At 37.2% G+C, this 17,738-nt stretch overlaps 1 protein-coding gene across 2 annotated transcripts in view; it reads right to left on the reverse strand.

Annotated features, from left to right (window-relative positions):
- The window catches only part of rhbdf1b (rhomboid 5 homolog 1b (Drosophila)), a 61,782-nt gene that overhangs the window by 14,744 nt on the left and 29,300 nt on the right, over positions 1 to 17,738 (reverse strand). The window contains exons 2-5 of one of the 2 annotated variants that reach the window (XM_049464878.1): positions 11,153 to 11,304; positions 9,985 to 10,127; positions 8,676 to 8,789; positions 2,836 to 3,049 (exon numbers count right to left, since the gene is read on the reverse strand). In XM_049464878.1, the coding sequence (XP_049320835.1) occupies positions 2,836 to 3,049; positions 8,676 to 8,789; positions 9,985 to 10,127; positions 11,153 to 11,299 (618 nt within the window). In that variant the 5' untranslated portion in view covers positions 11,300 to 11,304. The remainder of the gene's footprint in view (positions 1 to 2,835; positions 3,050 to 8,675; positions 8,790 to 9,984; positions 10,128 to 11,152; positions 11,305 to 17,738) is intronic. The other variant, XM_049464879.1, reaches the window with a different exon arrangement.

Genomic DNA, 17,738 nt, shown 5'->3' on the forward strand with positions numbered 1-17,738 from the left:
TGAAAATAGAATTTTAGGATTGCTGCAGGCAATACTGCATGTAATCCAATGTTTTGAATATTAGCTTTCTATATGTTGTAATGTACTGAAATAGAAATTCAGCTTGGAAATAAAAAAAAATCAATGCTTAGTTACAAACATATAAGTTGCAAATTAAAACGTGACAGACACCTCAATTTGTTTTCAATAGCCTTTTTTAAAATTTTGGAATTTTAGGAACAATAAGAAATGATTAAATGATATACTGCAATTCTGCAATTTTGCAATCTATGCGCATCCCAAATGTTTTTGATATTGACTACTATAAAACTATACTATTTAGTTACTTATGTATTATTTAGTGCTATAGGTGTACAAACATTCAGTAGCACATTAAATAAGCAGCATGTTAAGGAATCAATTTAAACAATCCTAGAGAATTAGAGTTTACAGTAAATAACATCCAGTTAACATCAGCTAGTAGTTAACATATTTTTAAGATCTGTTAACATCTAGCTAGCCTAATACTGCGTTCCATTTGAACTGGAAAGTTAGAATTTCCTAATTCAGAGTAGGAAATTTTAACTGGAACGCTCCTACAGGTAGAATTTCCTACTCAGAAGGTTTAGAAAGCCTTACCAACCCCTAAGGAATCCAAAATAAACAGTAATAAAATCAGTAGTTTTATATTGTTTATTAGCATTTGAGTTTTATTACATTTATACACACAATATTGTCCAACATATATCTGTGGACATGGGGTTCAAATCACAAAGTACTGATATCAATGATTAATTGTTTTCAACTGATATCGTCAGCAAGGCTAATCTTAGGCAATGCTAAACTTAGGCAATGCTAACAATAATAGCTGGTTAACTGGACCGCCACAAATATGGATATGGTGTCAGTATTTGCACCTACACCCAATGGAAACATGTCTACAGATAAATGTTGGACCCTTCTGTGTGTATGATTTATTTCATTTAACTTAAATAAGTGATAATAAACTGTGTAATACTGATTTAACTACTGTTGCTATGGAGGTAGCCATCTTGAATTGTGAATCTAACATTAATCCAGAGCACTTAACATCTACAGTTGTGGTCAAAAGTTTACATACACTTGTAAAAAAACATAATGTTATGGCTGTCTTGAGTTTTCAATAAGTTCTACAACTCTTATTTTTCTGTGATAGAGTGATCGGAACACATACATGTTTGTCACAAAAAAACAGTCATAAAATTTGGTTCTTTCATAAATTTATTATGGGTCTGCTGAAAATGTCACCAAATCTGCTGGGTCAAAAATATACATACAGCAACATTAGTATTTGGTTACATGTCCCTTGGCCATTTTCACGGCAACTAGGCGCTTTTGGTAGCCATCCACAAGCTCCTGGCAAGCTTCAGGTCGAATGTTTGACCACTCTTCTTGACAGAATTGGTGCAGTTCAGCTAAATGTGATGGTTTTCTTGCATGAACCCGTTTCTTTAGCACTGTCCACATGTTCTCAATGGGGTTTAAGTCAGGACTTTGGGAAGGCCATTCTAAAACCTTAATTCTAGCCTGGTTTAGCCATTCCTTTACCACTTTTGATGTGTGTTTTGGGTCATTGTCTTGTTGGAACACCCAACTGCGCCCAAGACCCAACCTTCGGGCTGATGGTTTTAAGTTTTCCTGCAGAATTTGGAGGTAATCCTCCTTCTTCATTATCCCATTTACTTTCTGCAAAGAACCAGTTCCACTGGCAGCAAAACATCCCCAGAGCATAATACTACCACCACCATGCTTGACAGTAGGCATGGTGTTCCTGGGATTAAAGGCCTCACCTTTTCTCCTCCAAACATATTGCTGGGTGTTGTGGCCAAACAGCTCAATTTTTGTTTCGTCTGACCAGAGAACTTTCCTCCAGAAGGTTTTATCTTTGTCCATGTGATCAGCAGCAAACTTCAGCCGAGTCTTAAGGTGCCTTTTCTGGAGCAAGGGCTTCTTTCTTGCACGGCAGCCTCTCAGTCCATGGCGATGTAAAACACGCTTGACTGTGGAGACTGACACCTGTGTTCCATCAGCTTCCAAATCCTTGCAGACCTGCTTCTTGGTGATTCTTGGTTGACTCTTGACCATCCTGACCAATCTCCTCTCGGCAGCATGTGATAGCTTGCGTTTTCTTCCTGATCGTGGCAGTGACACAACTGTTCCATGCACTTTATACTTGCGTATAATTGTCTGCACAGTTGCTCTTGGGACCTGTAGCTGCTTTGAAATGGCTCCAAGTGACTTCCCTGACTTGTTCAAGTCAATAATTCGCTTTTTCAGATCCACACTGAGTTCCTTTGACTTTCCTATTGTAGCTTTTGTAGCTGAGTCTAATCACTGGGTCAAATGAGCCCTATTTAAATGGGCTCATGAGAAGTCAACAGCTGTAGTCAATCAGAATCACTTACAAGAAGTGAAGAGGCCATGACATGAAGCTAATTTGATTGACACAACTCGCTACATCACCAAAATTGACAAATTTTGTTGCTGTATGTATATTTTTGACCCAGCAGATTTGGTGACATTTTCAGCAGACCCATAATAAATTTATGAAAGAACCAAATTTTATGACTGTTTTTTGTGACAAACAAGTATGTGTTCCGATCACTCTATCACAGAAAAATAAGAGTTGTAGAACTTATTGAAAACTCAAGACAGCCATAACATTATGTTTTTTTACAAGTGTATGTAAACTTTTGACCACAACTGTAGCTAACTTTAGGCTAAAAGAGTTGACAATTGAAAAGTTGAAGTAGTCCATTATTTTTTTTTTATTTCCAGCATCATCTAGCCAAGAAAACTATTAAAACAGTGTCAAACCTTCTGAATGCCATGCTGTGATGGAGGCAGGTATAGAGGTGGAGGGGTCTCTGTGCTGGTCATGGAGATGTTGTCCTGGCTAGGTAGGTCCATCTCACGGATCACTTGAGGCTTCAGCTTGCCGTAGCGCTGGTTGCAGTGGTGCAGGCTCTTCCTCTGCCATTTCTGCGTGGTGTCCGCATCCTTACTGACCCCAAACCAGTCTGCCGTGCCCCTGCAGGAAGAGCAGGATGGTCAGCACACAACCGAAGAGATTAATGCAATGCAGGAGTGTAGTAGTTACTGAAATCGTGAGATTTCCTGTCTTCTGTTTGCTTATGCTGTTTGATTGTAATGTAATGTACTATAACCTGTTTATTGATGTTATAATCATGTACATGTGTACTGAGTACATTTCAGGGCAATATTACATGTTACAGCACAAACCTCGAGTGTATTATTGCGATTATACAACAGTTCCATTATTGCTGTTTATTGAAAGATTTTGAGTTAAAGAGGATGAGAAAATACGATCTGTTTGTTCATAAACACTCTGCGAGTTAAAATAGTTCCATTGGTTTGTAAGCGTTGCATCATTGCTAGGTTACCTGTTTGTGACGGGAGTAATGCATAGAGAGCTTCGGTTACAGTGCATTACTGGCTGATAACGGCACTCATAAAATTCCTCTGGGCCAATCACATTGCAGGGTGGGAACTATGGTATAATGCTTAAAAAACTGGTTATAAGCTCTGTAACCTTAAAGACTGTCACAAGATTAATATAAACCAAAATCACATTATAGGATCTGTATTACATGGGCATTAACATGTTAGTCATCCCTCCAGTGTGTTAACAGGCATATTTTTGTGTATAAAATGTATCATAAAACACATATTAATTGTGCTGGTATATTTTTTCATACTGCCCGTCCCTGCTGGTGTGAGTAGTGTGTTAGTAATGTGGCTTTAGACAACTGTCTACTTTTGCCTACAAAATAGTCCACTCTGCCTGGCCTACTTTCAAATGCCATTCAAATGATGAAGAACATCTGGCAGCATAAGGGCATCGGGTCAAGCTGAGTCCTCCAAAAAAACACGCGATGCTCACTGTTACAGTGGACTGATAATTCTGTAGTACACCGATGACTTACCTGCCATTTCTCTAGCTCTCTCTCTCTCTCTCTCTCTCTCTCTGAATGTATGTGTTTAAAGTGTGTGTAAAGCAGAAGACTATGGGGAGTGTTTGGAAATGAACGACACTCTGTAATAACAGACCTACACTGTGTATCATTAGTATCATTATAGAGAAGGCCAACTGGGGCTTTTTAAGCCTGTATACAGAAGTGGGGGTGCAGCTCCGGTTTATTATTGTCCAATCAATTTAAATTTAACTAAAATAAAAGCATATACAAAATGTAAATGATCACTAAAATGATAATTAAAAAGATTCTCATCTAGACAGCAAGTGTTTATTTTGTTCAATATTTTCATATTGGAATATAGTTAAGTAATATAGTAATTTAATGTGTAAATTTGTTTATTTATTGTTTTTCAAACCACTAGGTGTCTCTAACACAATGACAGCCATTATACTGATATTTCAGTGATGTCCATTCAACTGATACATTTGAATCATGTAAACTCAAAGTATTAATTTTAGAAAGAATAGAATCAACATACAAAGCAATACCACAAAAAGCTTTCAAACAGCATTAGTAACTTTAGCAATCATTACAAATATTACATATTTCCTTATTGATTAACAGGATTTACAACATTCTTAAGCATTACAATAATGTAAGTAGTAATGTTTAATAATGTCTTAGCCCTGTCCTTATTTATCTAGTGTCCCATTTATCAATGTTAATTACTGTCCTTAGTACTGTCACTTGAGATACAGTTAGTGTAAAGTTACCAAAAAGTGTTACCAAAAATAAGTACATTGAAATACACACGTTCTGTGTTTAAAGGTACTAAAATCATCCCACATGTCACTAGTACCACTCTAGTGACAGCCTGGCACTATTTACAATTCATACAATTCATAATTCTGACACTTTTAAATCCAGATTATTAGTAATCCTGAGATTTGCTTATGATTATGATGATTTATCAGTATTCTGATGAGTTATCGTCAGTTCATTATGACTACTTATAACAGAATAATTACAAACTATAAAAAAATCTACAGCGCATATATTCTATGAGATAAACCAGAGTATTTCTATGCATAAACATACATTCATCAGGCACACTGCCCACTAATCAACACTGACTGATCAGGAAGTTAATTAGGGCTCCATGACGACCAATAAGACCATAAATAACTAATAAATAAATAACACATCATTTTTAGAGTCATTCAGAGACTGTTTAACAGTCTATAGAAACAGAGGCATAAACAATCACACAAAACCCACGTCCTTAAATCATAATTCCATAAAGGCTTGTTCAGTTAGTGTTTACAGTTATAATTATGACACCTCTTGTGTCAGTTAGTTTAAACAAAGAGCAGACAAAAGAAAAGATGAATGAGAAAAGAGCACACACACACACATAGCCGCAAAGCTTTACAGAGCTTCTTCATTCACCTACCTGTCCTCATCCCAGTGCTGTAAACGTCATGAACCAAAGTCAACACACCAAAGTCAGCTCTCAGCACAACCTCCATTCAGCCACAAACACCACAACACACACACACACACACACAGCAGCCCATACACACACACACATCCTCATACTCCTCATAGGTGAGTGATCCTCTCTGACTGCCTGATCACCAGCTGCCGCCACTCACAGCCCTGCCTCACTGGTGTGTGTATAAACAGAGAGAGAGAGAGAGAGAGAGAGAGAGAGAGAGAGAGAGAGAGAGAGCAAGAAAAAAGTATACAGAGAAAAAAGAGTGAGATACAGAGCACAAGGAAGAACATACAATAAGAGAGGGATAAAACTAAAAAGGACAGAGAGAAGGAATAATAGAGAAAGGGCATGCAAAATAAGACAGAGGAATAGAGTAAAAAAAAGCGAGAGAAAGAAAAAGATAGAAAAATTAGAAAGAAAGTACAATAAGAGAGAAGGATAAAGCAACACAGGGACAGAGGGGAAGAAAGAGAAAGAAAGAGATGGTAACAGAAAGCAAAATGAGAAAGGCATAGAGTAAGAAAAAAGAGAGAGAAAGCTAGAACAGCAAGAAAAAAGACAAACAGAAAGAGTAGAGAGATAAAGGAAATGAGAAAGAAAGAACAAGTAAGAGAGAAGGATAATGCAAAATAGGAACAGATAGGAAAAAAGAGACAGAAAGAGAGTGAAACAGAAAGGAAACTGAGATGGACATAGCAAGAAAAAGGGAGAAAAAAGATAACAATACCAAGAAAAAAATAACAAAGAGAGAAAGAGAGAGAGCACTTACAGCAGACTAATCAAGGGAAGTGTGAAGGTAAAGTGAATGCTAGCCTTGTGTTAGGCTAAAAGCTAATACCCTAGCATACTCTACTACACTACAGTCTCTTCAGGCTAGCTCCATTAACTGCACACTGTGCCAGCTGAACAAAAATCCGGAGATAACAACAACACTACCCACTATTAAGTAGTGTTGTTATGCTAAGCTATGCTAAGCTAAACTGGCCTCTTCCGTGCTAGGCTATGCTGCTGTAAGATATTTGGGAATTTTCTCCCCAATCAAAATAACATACTTACTATTATAAGTATAAGTTAAACAACAAATTAAAGTACAGAATACATTAATTCAGTCATCACCATAAGAGCGTTGGAAGCTGCAATGAATTTCGTTAAAACATTGTGGGTAAGTTTATACTGACAAGGCATGAATATCGTCAAACTATCAGGGATCAAACTAGAGGGATGACTAAGCTAAATAACCGGGTGTGAATCCCAGACAGAGCCACACAGACAATCATGATAAGATCCTCCATGTTCTCCTCCATTACTCCCTCCTAAAGAGCAGAGACAGGCCTTTGAAGTGGGGCAGACTGCATGCTCTGGGACCATTAGATGACTAGCCTAAAACACAGCCCAAACACAGTCCGCAGAGGCAGGGGCTGGGGCAGGCTTTGATCGCTGGTTTACACTTGGAGGGTTTTTTTTATGTTCATGTAGGAGTGGGAGCGTTCTGACACTGTTTATAAGTCAACAGAGGCCTGCGGGAGGGATCCAGTGGTTTCCTCACAAGGTGCAGGAATACTGTGCTTGTTAGGGTACTGTGCTATTAGTAAGTATCACAATTGTGCTCTCTCAGGGCTCCTGTAGCCAATGGCAAGCTGCATGAACAGGATTCGAACCAGCGATCTCCTGATCATAGTCGCAGTGCTTTGCCTGTTACACCACTCGGATCCCACAAAAATACTTTTGTGTTGAATATATGCCATCGCCTATGTGCACCCTGAGCACACCCCACGCATAGCTATTGAATCTACACCATAGCCTTAAGAGCACATACAAAAATGTACAGTAAGTATGTGTCACATCAAAGCCACTGAGCACCGAATCCCTGCCTCCACATTGCGTTTTTACTGGCATTTTTTAAATCGACTCTTTTCTCGGCCTCAGCCTCATTTGGAATCTTTCTTGTCTTGGTCTCGGGGTAAGGTTGACACAGAAATTCTCGTCCAGACCAATGTTTCTGTATTTCATTTTTTCATATTTTTTATTTTTATATGATAAAAAACATTTTTAAAAATTATTTTCTTTCAATTTTTGTCCAATTTTCTCCTCAATTTACACGGTCAATTACCCAAGTCACTCATTAGGACTCCCCCTTACTGCTAGTGATGCCCCCACAGCAGGAGGGCGAAGAGTAGCACATGCCTCCTCCGATGCATGTGAAGTCAGCCACAGCCTCTTTTTAAACTGCTGCTGATGCAGCATTGCCGAGTAGCATCACAGAGCACTCGGAGGAAAGCGCAACATCTTGGTTCCGATACATCAGCTCACAGACGCCCTGTGGGGAGAGTGTGCCATCTACCCACCCATATAGCAAGACAAATTGTACTCTCTCATGGCTCCGGTAGCCGATGGCAAGCTACATGAACGGGATTCGAAATGGAAAAAGTTTAATATGGTCTCAATCTTTTCTTGGGCTTGACCACTCTCGGTCTTGGTCTTGACTCTGCTCTAGCAATATACTTGCTGATAAATACATGCCTTATGTACTTTGCATCTGTTTGGTGTGTGGACATCCTCAGGAGTTATTCTGTTTAGTTTTGGGCATTTCCATAAATTAAAATGAAGCAAACCCCATGGGGCAGTACACACCAACACTTCACATCTTTAAAATTATGCTTTTGAAGTTTTGAAGAAACTATATGCAAGTGTATGATGTGCTTTTGCCGCTGTGGTAAGTATAATACTCTAGTACAAATCAACACTAACACAAGTAGAACACAGACAAGTATGTAAACAGTTATGTTCACAATGCAGCCGCTTGTCTAGGCAAACACATTGCTAACCAGCAAGTATATCTCTAGCTTAAGACTCATCTATGACCTTTTGGCAGCAGAGATGCAAAGCTGCCAGCAGAACCCAAAAACACATGTGGGTCTCCTTTCTCACCATATTAGGGCAGAAGCCAGGACTCGGGACTTTGAAACTGAGGCTCTCCTTTTAGTTATATGTGTTCTTTTTTTCATGGTCATACAGATTAATGTTTAAGAATACATATATTTTATTGATTATAGCCTATAATACCTTGAAGATTGCAAGATTACACACCAACTCTCTGCAGACTGAGAGTAAAAACCATCAGATGAGACTCTATTCAGTGTCTAACAATAGTCAGACTGGCTCTTTACTTTAATTTATTTTATGAACAGCAAAATTTCAAATTTCTCATTGTTCTGCAGTACCTGAGGACGATTTGGGGTAGAGACTGGCGCCTGGGAGCCTCCAGGCGGGACGTGCACTGGCCTTTAACCAGCACGGTGCTCATCTGCTCAAAGCGCACCCTCTTCCCAGTGGGGCTGAGACAGTTCCCAGCAGGGGGAGGCAGGAGAACAGCACATCAGAAACGAAGAGAGCAAGAGAAAGACAGAAAGAAGGAAGCTGCTTGGTTAGAAAAGAATTTTAGAATGAAAAAAGTTTGCAGGTGTTAAAAGGTGTACAGTGGAATTATATGAGAAATATAATAAGGCAATGTGTATTAGAGAGTTTAGTACTGCAGAGAAAAAGCAGGAAGAAATTCAGAGCGAGAATCAAGAGCTACGACAGATGGTGACACACATGAAATGCAAATGGGAGCAAGTGTGTAATGTGGTGTAGACAAGACTGCCAAAAACTACAGTAATCATTTCTTAAAATAGTGGACGAAGAATGACAATATAAAGATTTTTCTATATAACTCTTTCAGACATGAGTTATGTTCCAGTTATGGAAAAATATAAAAATGTTATTTTCTGTCTGTAATGCACACAAAATAAGACACTACTGTCCGAATATAAAATCTATATTCAAATAAATCAAATTAACTAAAATTTGTATTTTTAAACATAAGAAAAAGGGTTCAGAATCACAAAGAATTAGTAAAAATGAGCTTGTATTACTTTGCTTCATTTGTTCTGTAGTGCTGACATGCCCTAATATCTAAGTTGCAGATTTTTTCCCAGTGCACAGGGGCTAAGATTCTGTTTCATTGGCTGGTTTATGATCTATTCTGATGGACAACAGGTCTCAATTAATGTTCTGTGCAACAAAACATTTGAAAAATGACACTTCATGATGTCCCCTGTAATTAATGCTGGTTCTGAAAGGGTTAAAATAAAGTTTTAAACTATGATTTGAAGCGTGAACATCTCTGAATTTAAGATGTTTGTTTAGAAAATATGGATATTTAAATGCGCAGCCATGTTGATGTTGAACTGCATGTTTATATAATGGGATTAAATTAATTTAATGGATATGTGTGTCTTGTTTTCATAAATTTTATACTGTATTAAGCAGTATCAAAAAAAGAGGAAACATAATGTGCTTTTTACAAAAAGTAAAAGGTTTACCAAAAATTTGTATTTACAGAGATTAGGGACACTTATTGCATTAATGTATATCTACATAATGTCATATAAAGTTGAGCAAAAACCTTTTATGTCCATTTTGATGTTTTTACATTTTAGGGAATGAACTGAATTGATGAATTTTGTGTCTGTATTTGTGCTTTGCTACCTTTTTATAGTCTGGGAAATGGATGGTTTACGCAGCACTGAGGGTCTGCGGCAGGCATTGGGGTCCACCGGTGGGCATCTGAGTTGGATGTTCTCAGTTGGAACACTGGCACTGCGCAGGTACAGGCTGTTACGTGCCCATGGCTGGAGAAGAGAAAAAAAAACATACTTATACATACTCTTTGCAACAAACCAGATTGTATAGTACTGAGTAATACAGAGCAAATAGTATGCATGTGATTATTACTGCTTAGTTAGCAAGAATTAACTTTATTTGAATATTAAAACAACTAATTTTAAAGAACAATACTTGGAGTACTATATTAATTATTAATATATTAATATATTATTATATTAATTAATATAGGCCTAGTGGAAGCACATAACCATTATGCATAGGGTTTCAATACCAAAACCTGGTCCAGTTTGTTCTAAATTGAATATACATCTCCAGAAAAAATAAGAGACCACCTAAAATGATGAGTTTGTTTGATTTTATCAAATTAAAAAACTCTGGAATATAATCAAGAGGAAGATGGATGATCACAAGCCATCAAACCAAACTGAACTGCTTGAATCTTTGTACCGAGAGGGGCATAAAGTTATCCAAAAGCAGTGTATAGGACTGGTGGAGGAGAACAAGTCAAGACGCATGAAAACTGTGTTAAAATCCAGGGTTATTATCTTACCAAATATTGATTTCTTTGAACTCTTAAAACTTTATGAATATGAGCTTGTTTTCTTTGCATTCTTTGAGGTCTGAAAGCTCTGCATCTTTTTTGTTATTTCAGCCATTTCTCATTTTATGCAAATAAATGCTCTAAATTACAATATTTGTATTTGGAATTTGGGAGAAACGTTGTTCGTAGTTTATAGAATAAAACAACAATGTTCATTTTATTCAAACATATACCTATAAATACTAAAATCAGAGAAACTGATTCAAAAACTGAAGTGGTCTCTTTAATTTTTTTCCAGAGCTGCAAATGGATAAGATAATTGGCATTATCTTATTCTAAGGGATGAAGACATGTTGGAAAATGGCCATATTACTGGTTTGGATACATAAACTCACACAAATGTTTCAAGAAGACTTCCAGGAGAAAATAAAAAGCAAACCATGTAGAAAACATCTGGACAGCTGCACAATCAGGAGTGTGTTTCAGTACCTGCAGGAAATTGTTGTGCTCCTCCATCAGGGGGCCGAGCGTGGTGGTGGGGATGTCAAGTTGGAGCCAGGGCGGCTTCTTTCTCTGCTGACCGCTGCTGCTCTCTCCATCAACCTCAGCCATGCTGGAACCCCCCTCCCCTCTCATACAGGCTGCAGAGAGAGCGAGAGAGAGAGAGAGAGAGTCAGTTCAACACACACACACACACACACACAGACAAATATGGGTGAAGAGTCCACACAGTGCACTGCTGCTTTATGTAAGACACTAATCCTCAATTCCAGCTGGTGCTGCAGCATGAGTGGCAATGTGCTGTGAAGCCCCTGTCCTTACAACACACTGTCCACCAGACCTAATGCAGCGGGACGCCTCCTCACTAGCAAATCAGAAAAAAGACTATAGAACGAACCATCTAAACTCTAAAGCCCTATATACAGGCCTGTTCTACAATTCCTCACCTTTAAAAAGGTTTAAGTTAGATACTAATTTCATAGCATTTACTAAAACAATTCAAATATATGCTATAGAATTTAAAATAGATACATAATCATATATAATTCATACTGAATCATGTATAGATGCTGAATCTTTTATAGCAGCCACTGTATCATTCAAATACTGAATCATTTACAATAGATGCTGAATCAGTAAGAGTAGCTATTGAATCATTATATATAGTGGTTTTAAATCATATATAATAGATGCCAAATCACTGATATTAAATACAGATTCATTTATAACATATCAGTCGCTGTCCAATGAAAAACAGTAACTTTACAGGAGAGAGAAAAAAAATCCTAAACTTGGAAGTCAATGTAAATAGAGTTCATTTCATGTAATTTTTATGTATTTTATGTATTGGTCCGTTCATTAAGAAATCTTGGCACGGTATAAGGGACAGTTTGTCTGTTCAAATTATGTGTAAACTACAAAATTCACAAAAATTTAGATACTTGTTTTTAGGAATTATTTGCAAAAGTTAATTAATCATTTATAGTGTACGCTGAAAAAAATAAACTGTTTCATAATAGATGTCAAATCACTGATATTAAATACAGATTTATTTATAACAGATACTATATAGATACTAAATAATCAATATCCAAAACCAATACATCAGTTAGTAGTAGCTGCTAAATCATATATAGAAGTTACTGTCTGAATCACTGATCAAAGTTATTGAAACATTCTGTTTTATACTGGTTCCTTATATTACATACTGAATTGTTTACAGAAAATTCAGAATGAATTTTAGTATATGTTACATGTACTATACACATTACTGAATCATTTTTAACAGTTACCAAATTCTTCATGATAGAGTCATTTGTAGTAGATAAATTACAGCAAATGTTAAATAATGTATTTTAATAGATACCAAATTATTTATAGTATATACAGATTTATTCACACTAGATATTATATAGATACTAAAAAAAACTTGTCATTAGTGTTTCCACCTGTGACTCATCTTCCCTTGGTGTATCTTGTCTGTCTCTTTGTAGATATAGTCAGTTTGTTTCAGTGTTTTTTTGTTTAGGTCATGTTCTTTTAGTGTGTTTAGGTTGTCGCGATTGTAGAGAAGGATGAGAGCTGAATTTAAACGCAGGTAATATTTAATAAATAAACTAAACAAAAAGTAAAAACAAACAAAGAGATACAACATAAGACAAACTAAGAAGACTAAAATGTGAATAACCTCGAGTGTTTGTTTCATATAAGTGAAATTCAGCGAATAAATATAAATAATGCCCAAGTGTTCGAAGTAGAAAAACATTATAAAATATGTCTATATATATAAAAAAAAACTGAAACTATGTTCCTACCCTACACCTTTCTTCATTATGATCATTATTTATTATTAAATAAACATTTAAGCAAATACATGATTAAAAAAACATATATTTCTTATTAATACTATTGATTATTATAATAAATGATAAAATAATGAATCTAGTAATTCCTAATACAGATGGGTATGAATGAAATATGATGCCAGTGTTTGTTTGAATAACGTATCTCATCACTCTTCCACTAGAGGGTGTTCATTCCCCTCACATCTCATCACCCCATCCAAAACACTGTTATTCACACCATTTAGAAATCATATATATATGCCAAGATGTTTTTAGGAAGTCCTGTATGTGGAGCTGAATTGTTCTGAATATCAGTGATGGGGCCCAGCAGTGTCAGTGATGGGTCGACAAAGGTTTTTTTTTTATAATATATTGTTTATCACCCAGCTCTTCTGCTAATTACATTGCAATTGCATTATGCACATTATGTGTAGATCTATGCTCAACTATGGCTTGATAACTAGGGCTTTAACAAGACCTATTAATGTGTTTTTATAAGACTGTAAAATACGGAATCAAAAAGCAAACAAAAAAGCATCAGAATGTAAAACTTGAAGAACAATTTACTAATGGCTCCATTTAAGTCTACACTCCACCCTCAGATTTTCATAGAAACCAGTCGAGCATGTCAAAATCTGACAAACAACAGACGCGAGACACATTCACTGCCCATCTGTCAGCATCATAATGAACAATTGAGCATTTCTCTGAATTCCAGACACATTTAGTAATGGCTCTTGCTCTTCTCAATAGGCGAAAAGTCCTGTATTTATACTGATGAAAGAGCACAGTGTCAGAGCAGTCAATGCCATATGAGGAGCTGTGAATGGCCAGATGATGAGAGAGAGGTTACTGACTGCAGAGCCACACACAGAGCTACAGAATGCTATAGAAATCTGCACGCCACTCCAGGGATGGACGGCCTTTGTTTGTGAAGGAACTGTATCTAATAACAGCGCTGTAGGAGGATTTTACTCCAATCAAGCAGATGGACGCTGCCCAAATCAACGGCTCATTTGGTTTTTCAAAAGAGCAATCTGCCTCCAGAGAACAGAGTGGAATATGACATGGCCTGTCATCACTGCACTGTAAAAAAAGAAAAGTGTGAAATGTACAGTAATTTATACATATAGTAACTTTTACTGTATGCCTACCGCACATTTAATCACAGTATCTTTAAAATACTGCCTTATTTATTACGGTAATAATCACAATACTGTAACTAGATATGCATTTCAATTTTTGCAAGGCAAAACATTTCAAAATTGAAATAAATAAATGAAAAGTTAAACATGGAGGATATAAAATGGCCTTCTGTTTGCATAATAATAAAAACTAATATCTCAGTTTTTAATCATTTGAAATGTACCATTAGTTAAGACATATTCTTGTCTAAACTATTATGCTTTGCAGATCTACAAGTGTGTTCCATATACACTTATACAATAGTATATGCTATACAGTGAAAACTACAGAAATATGATAGATGTACTCTGTCCTCTCAATTTTAATTATGATATATTATATAGTAACTTCAGATTATAAAAAAAAGGTTCTTTTTAGCCAAGCAATAATTTCAGAGGCATATTCAGTAAATGTATCCTAGAATCCTAGAATCTCCAGAAAATAACATCCAGCTATCAAAATATACTGCAAAATTGGTCTAGGGCCCTTAATGTAAAACATGCATTGGATGGGGAGCCTCACCAATAGGACGTACAAATGGAAGGCATGACCAACACTAATCGTGACTAATTGGCTAATCAAAAAAATAATCAGCAAATTAGTCGACTAATAAATAGTCATTAAGGTCATCAAGCTATGCGCCATTCAACATCAACTGCCTCACCAATCACCAGGCTTCCTGACTACACTGAGCTATTTTCAGTCTTTTGGAGAATGGAACAAGGCAGCAGACACACTGAAGGGTTGAGACAGGACAGATTATTGTCCTCCCAGCAGCTTTTGCTTTGATGTAAAATTGTGGTGTCAAAGAAACCAAAGAAGAAACCAACGCATTTCTTTCAGGAAGCAAAAGCACAATCCTTGAAAACAGAGTCCCATGGCAACAGTCCCACCACATCCTGCTGCAAACCACATCTTCTACCCCACAAAAAAACATTCAAATCAGCGGTTTAGAAATCTCAGGTTTAGAGCACAGCAACGGACAATATCCTTTATTATACGCAGGAAGAAATACTTTAAAGCAAAAGTCTGCAAGTTTTAAGAATTTGGAGATCTCTCAAAGTAGAATTTGTAGTTTATTAGAGTATTAGAAGTTTGCAGTCCCTATGTTCATAATAACTCTTGTATCACTGCCAGTAGCTAGCAGTATTAACAGGAATGTTGGCATGTTTTCCGCCTTAATTCAGTGAAGTTTTGCTAAGGAAACAAAACTGTACTTCTTAGGTCAAACCAGCGCTGGATGTAAATCTACACAGATTTCTCTTCTGAAAACTGTTTATTTGGGTGAGTAAAGCACTACCATTTGTTTACAGTAAGCTTATATTTACATATTTCTACTAAAGCTGGAGCATTAGCATTAGCGGCTAAACGCTAGCGGTTAGCCGCTAATGCCACCCGACAACACTACACTGAGGAACCCTGAGTGTTCTGGTAAACCAGGGCAATATTAGCTAGCAATTCGTCCCACGTAGCTTGTTTTACTACGGTAAACACGCACAATACAGTCCGATATAACATACTCGCCTCTGAACAATTAAAGAGCTAGAGTTTAGCTCGGTTAGCGACTAATGCTAATTAGGGTTGTCACGATACCAACATTTTGACTTCGATACCGATACCCACTGTAGTATCACGATTCTCGATACCAAAACGATACTTGGAAGAAAAAAAAACAATTAAAATATCTGAACATAAAATGTTTATTTTTGACTGAACTGGATTGAACACTGAACAATCGGTGCAAACGTTTTTATTCTAAAATAAAACATTTGAACAAAAAACAAGTTTCGTTATTATAACCTTAACTATAACATAATTATCTAAACACTTCCTAAAAACTAAAACTAAAACCAGAGGTAATGGTAGCCTGACTATGTGAACCTGACGGGCGGGCAGAAGTTAAGTTCTGAATAAGGAAAATAAAGAGACAGAAGAACATTACAATGTTATGTTCATTTTAACACTCACTGCTCCGTTTTATTAATCAACCGTTTACCGTTTTTAATAAGCCCATGTTCAGTGTAACGAGCAAGCAGGCTACGTGCCTGACCACAGATTTGCGATGGAAACGCGAAAACGTGAACATCTTGAGTTCATGTTTCACAGCCAATGGGATAATGGAGAAATAGAGAAAACCACGGGTCCAAAACAAAACTCCTGCACACTCCTCTCCGTGTTAACGTGATTTACTAGCAGCCGCTAGTAAATCTTAGTAAAGCTACAGACAGAGTGTATCTTGACTAACTCCACTAACCTGTCGACTTCTCAGCTCTTTGTAGAGATCAGGGTGCTTGTCTGCTAAATGAATGAGCGAAATATGATCAGAATTATGTTAAATAACACTGTAACATAGAAGCATAGAACTATTATTTAATTAAAATGATTTTTAAGAACAGCTAAACACAGTGCTGCAGGTCAAACGCGGAGGCGTTCACGTGCGAGAGAAAGAGACAGAGAGAGACACAGAGAGAGAGAGAGAGAGAGAGAGAGAGAGAGACAGAGAAAGAGTGAGAGAGCGAGAGTGAGAGAGAGAGAGATTTGCGTGTTCTGATGTGAGCTACTCACAGGTAAAGGTTCTCTTTTTATCTCCTCGTGCTCATTCAGTGTTTTCTGTCGTATTTTGCGGCTAGCGCGAGCGCTTACAACTAACACCGCGGAGCGCGAGGTGCCGCCGCGCTTGTGCCGAATCCGCTACTGAATCCGACTCCCGCTTCGCGGACAGAATCGGCACAACACCCCCCGCTGTACAACTGCGGGAGTGAAAACAGCGCTAATAAATAAAGTAGTTTAGTTTCACTTTCAGTTTTCGTTATTTTATTTAAAAATAAAAATATCAATAAAAAACAGATGCCTACATCTCAGACTATTTTCCCACACTTCACTCCTCGCGCCCGTTTTGTCCACAAGTCGCGGACGAGAGATCTGTTATTTTAGCCGTCGCCATTCTACACTCGCTGCTGCTCTGCTGGCTTGCGCGTGAATCGATTCATTTGTTCAGAACACTAAGTTTATCTGAATCCTGCCACACCGACTGCTGCGGTGTGAATCAGTTTTCTTATGAACTGAATCAAATCGCGCGTACTAATTTGACTCATTTGAAGCTAGTGACTGGGCTATATACAGTATCGAAAGCATCGAACGCTAAAGAACCGAATCGTTTGTGATGACGTAGTATCGAAAAAGAATCGAACCTTCGGTACACCGTGCAACTCTAATGCTAATATTGCTGAAGAACTAAACTTGGCTTTACTGCTTCTTGCAACCTGACCGGTAGAATTCATACATAAGGTGCACTGGATTAAAGAATTAAAGGAAAATTAAAGGATGTTAAGTGTGCCTTATAGTGTGAAAAATGCGGTATATAAACAGTTACTACTAAAAAAGCACACAGATCAATACTGTATATCTGAATTCCCAGGGAATGCCACAAAGCTTTACAGTAAGTAAGTGATTAATTTCAACCGTCTCCATGTCTGTACACATAAATATGTACTTTGACACAAAAATCATTTGTGTGCTCCCTGATCCTGACCAGAAAATGGCAG

Source organism: Astyanax mexicanus, chromosome 15 (assembly GCF_023375975.1).
Source record: "Astyanax mexicanus isolate ESR-SI-001 chromosome 15, AstMex3_surface, whole genome shotgun sequence".
NCBI lineage: Eukaryota > Metazoa > Chordata > Actinopteri > Characiformes > Acestrorhamphidae > Astyanax > Astyanax mexicanus.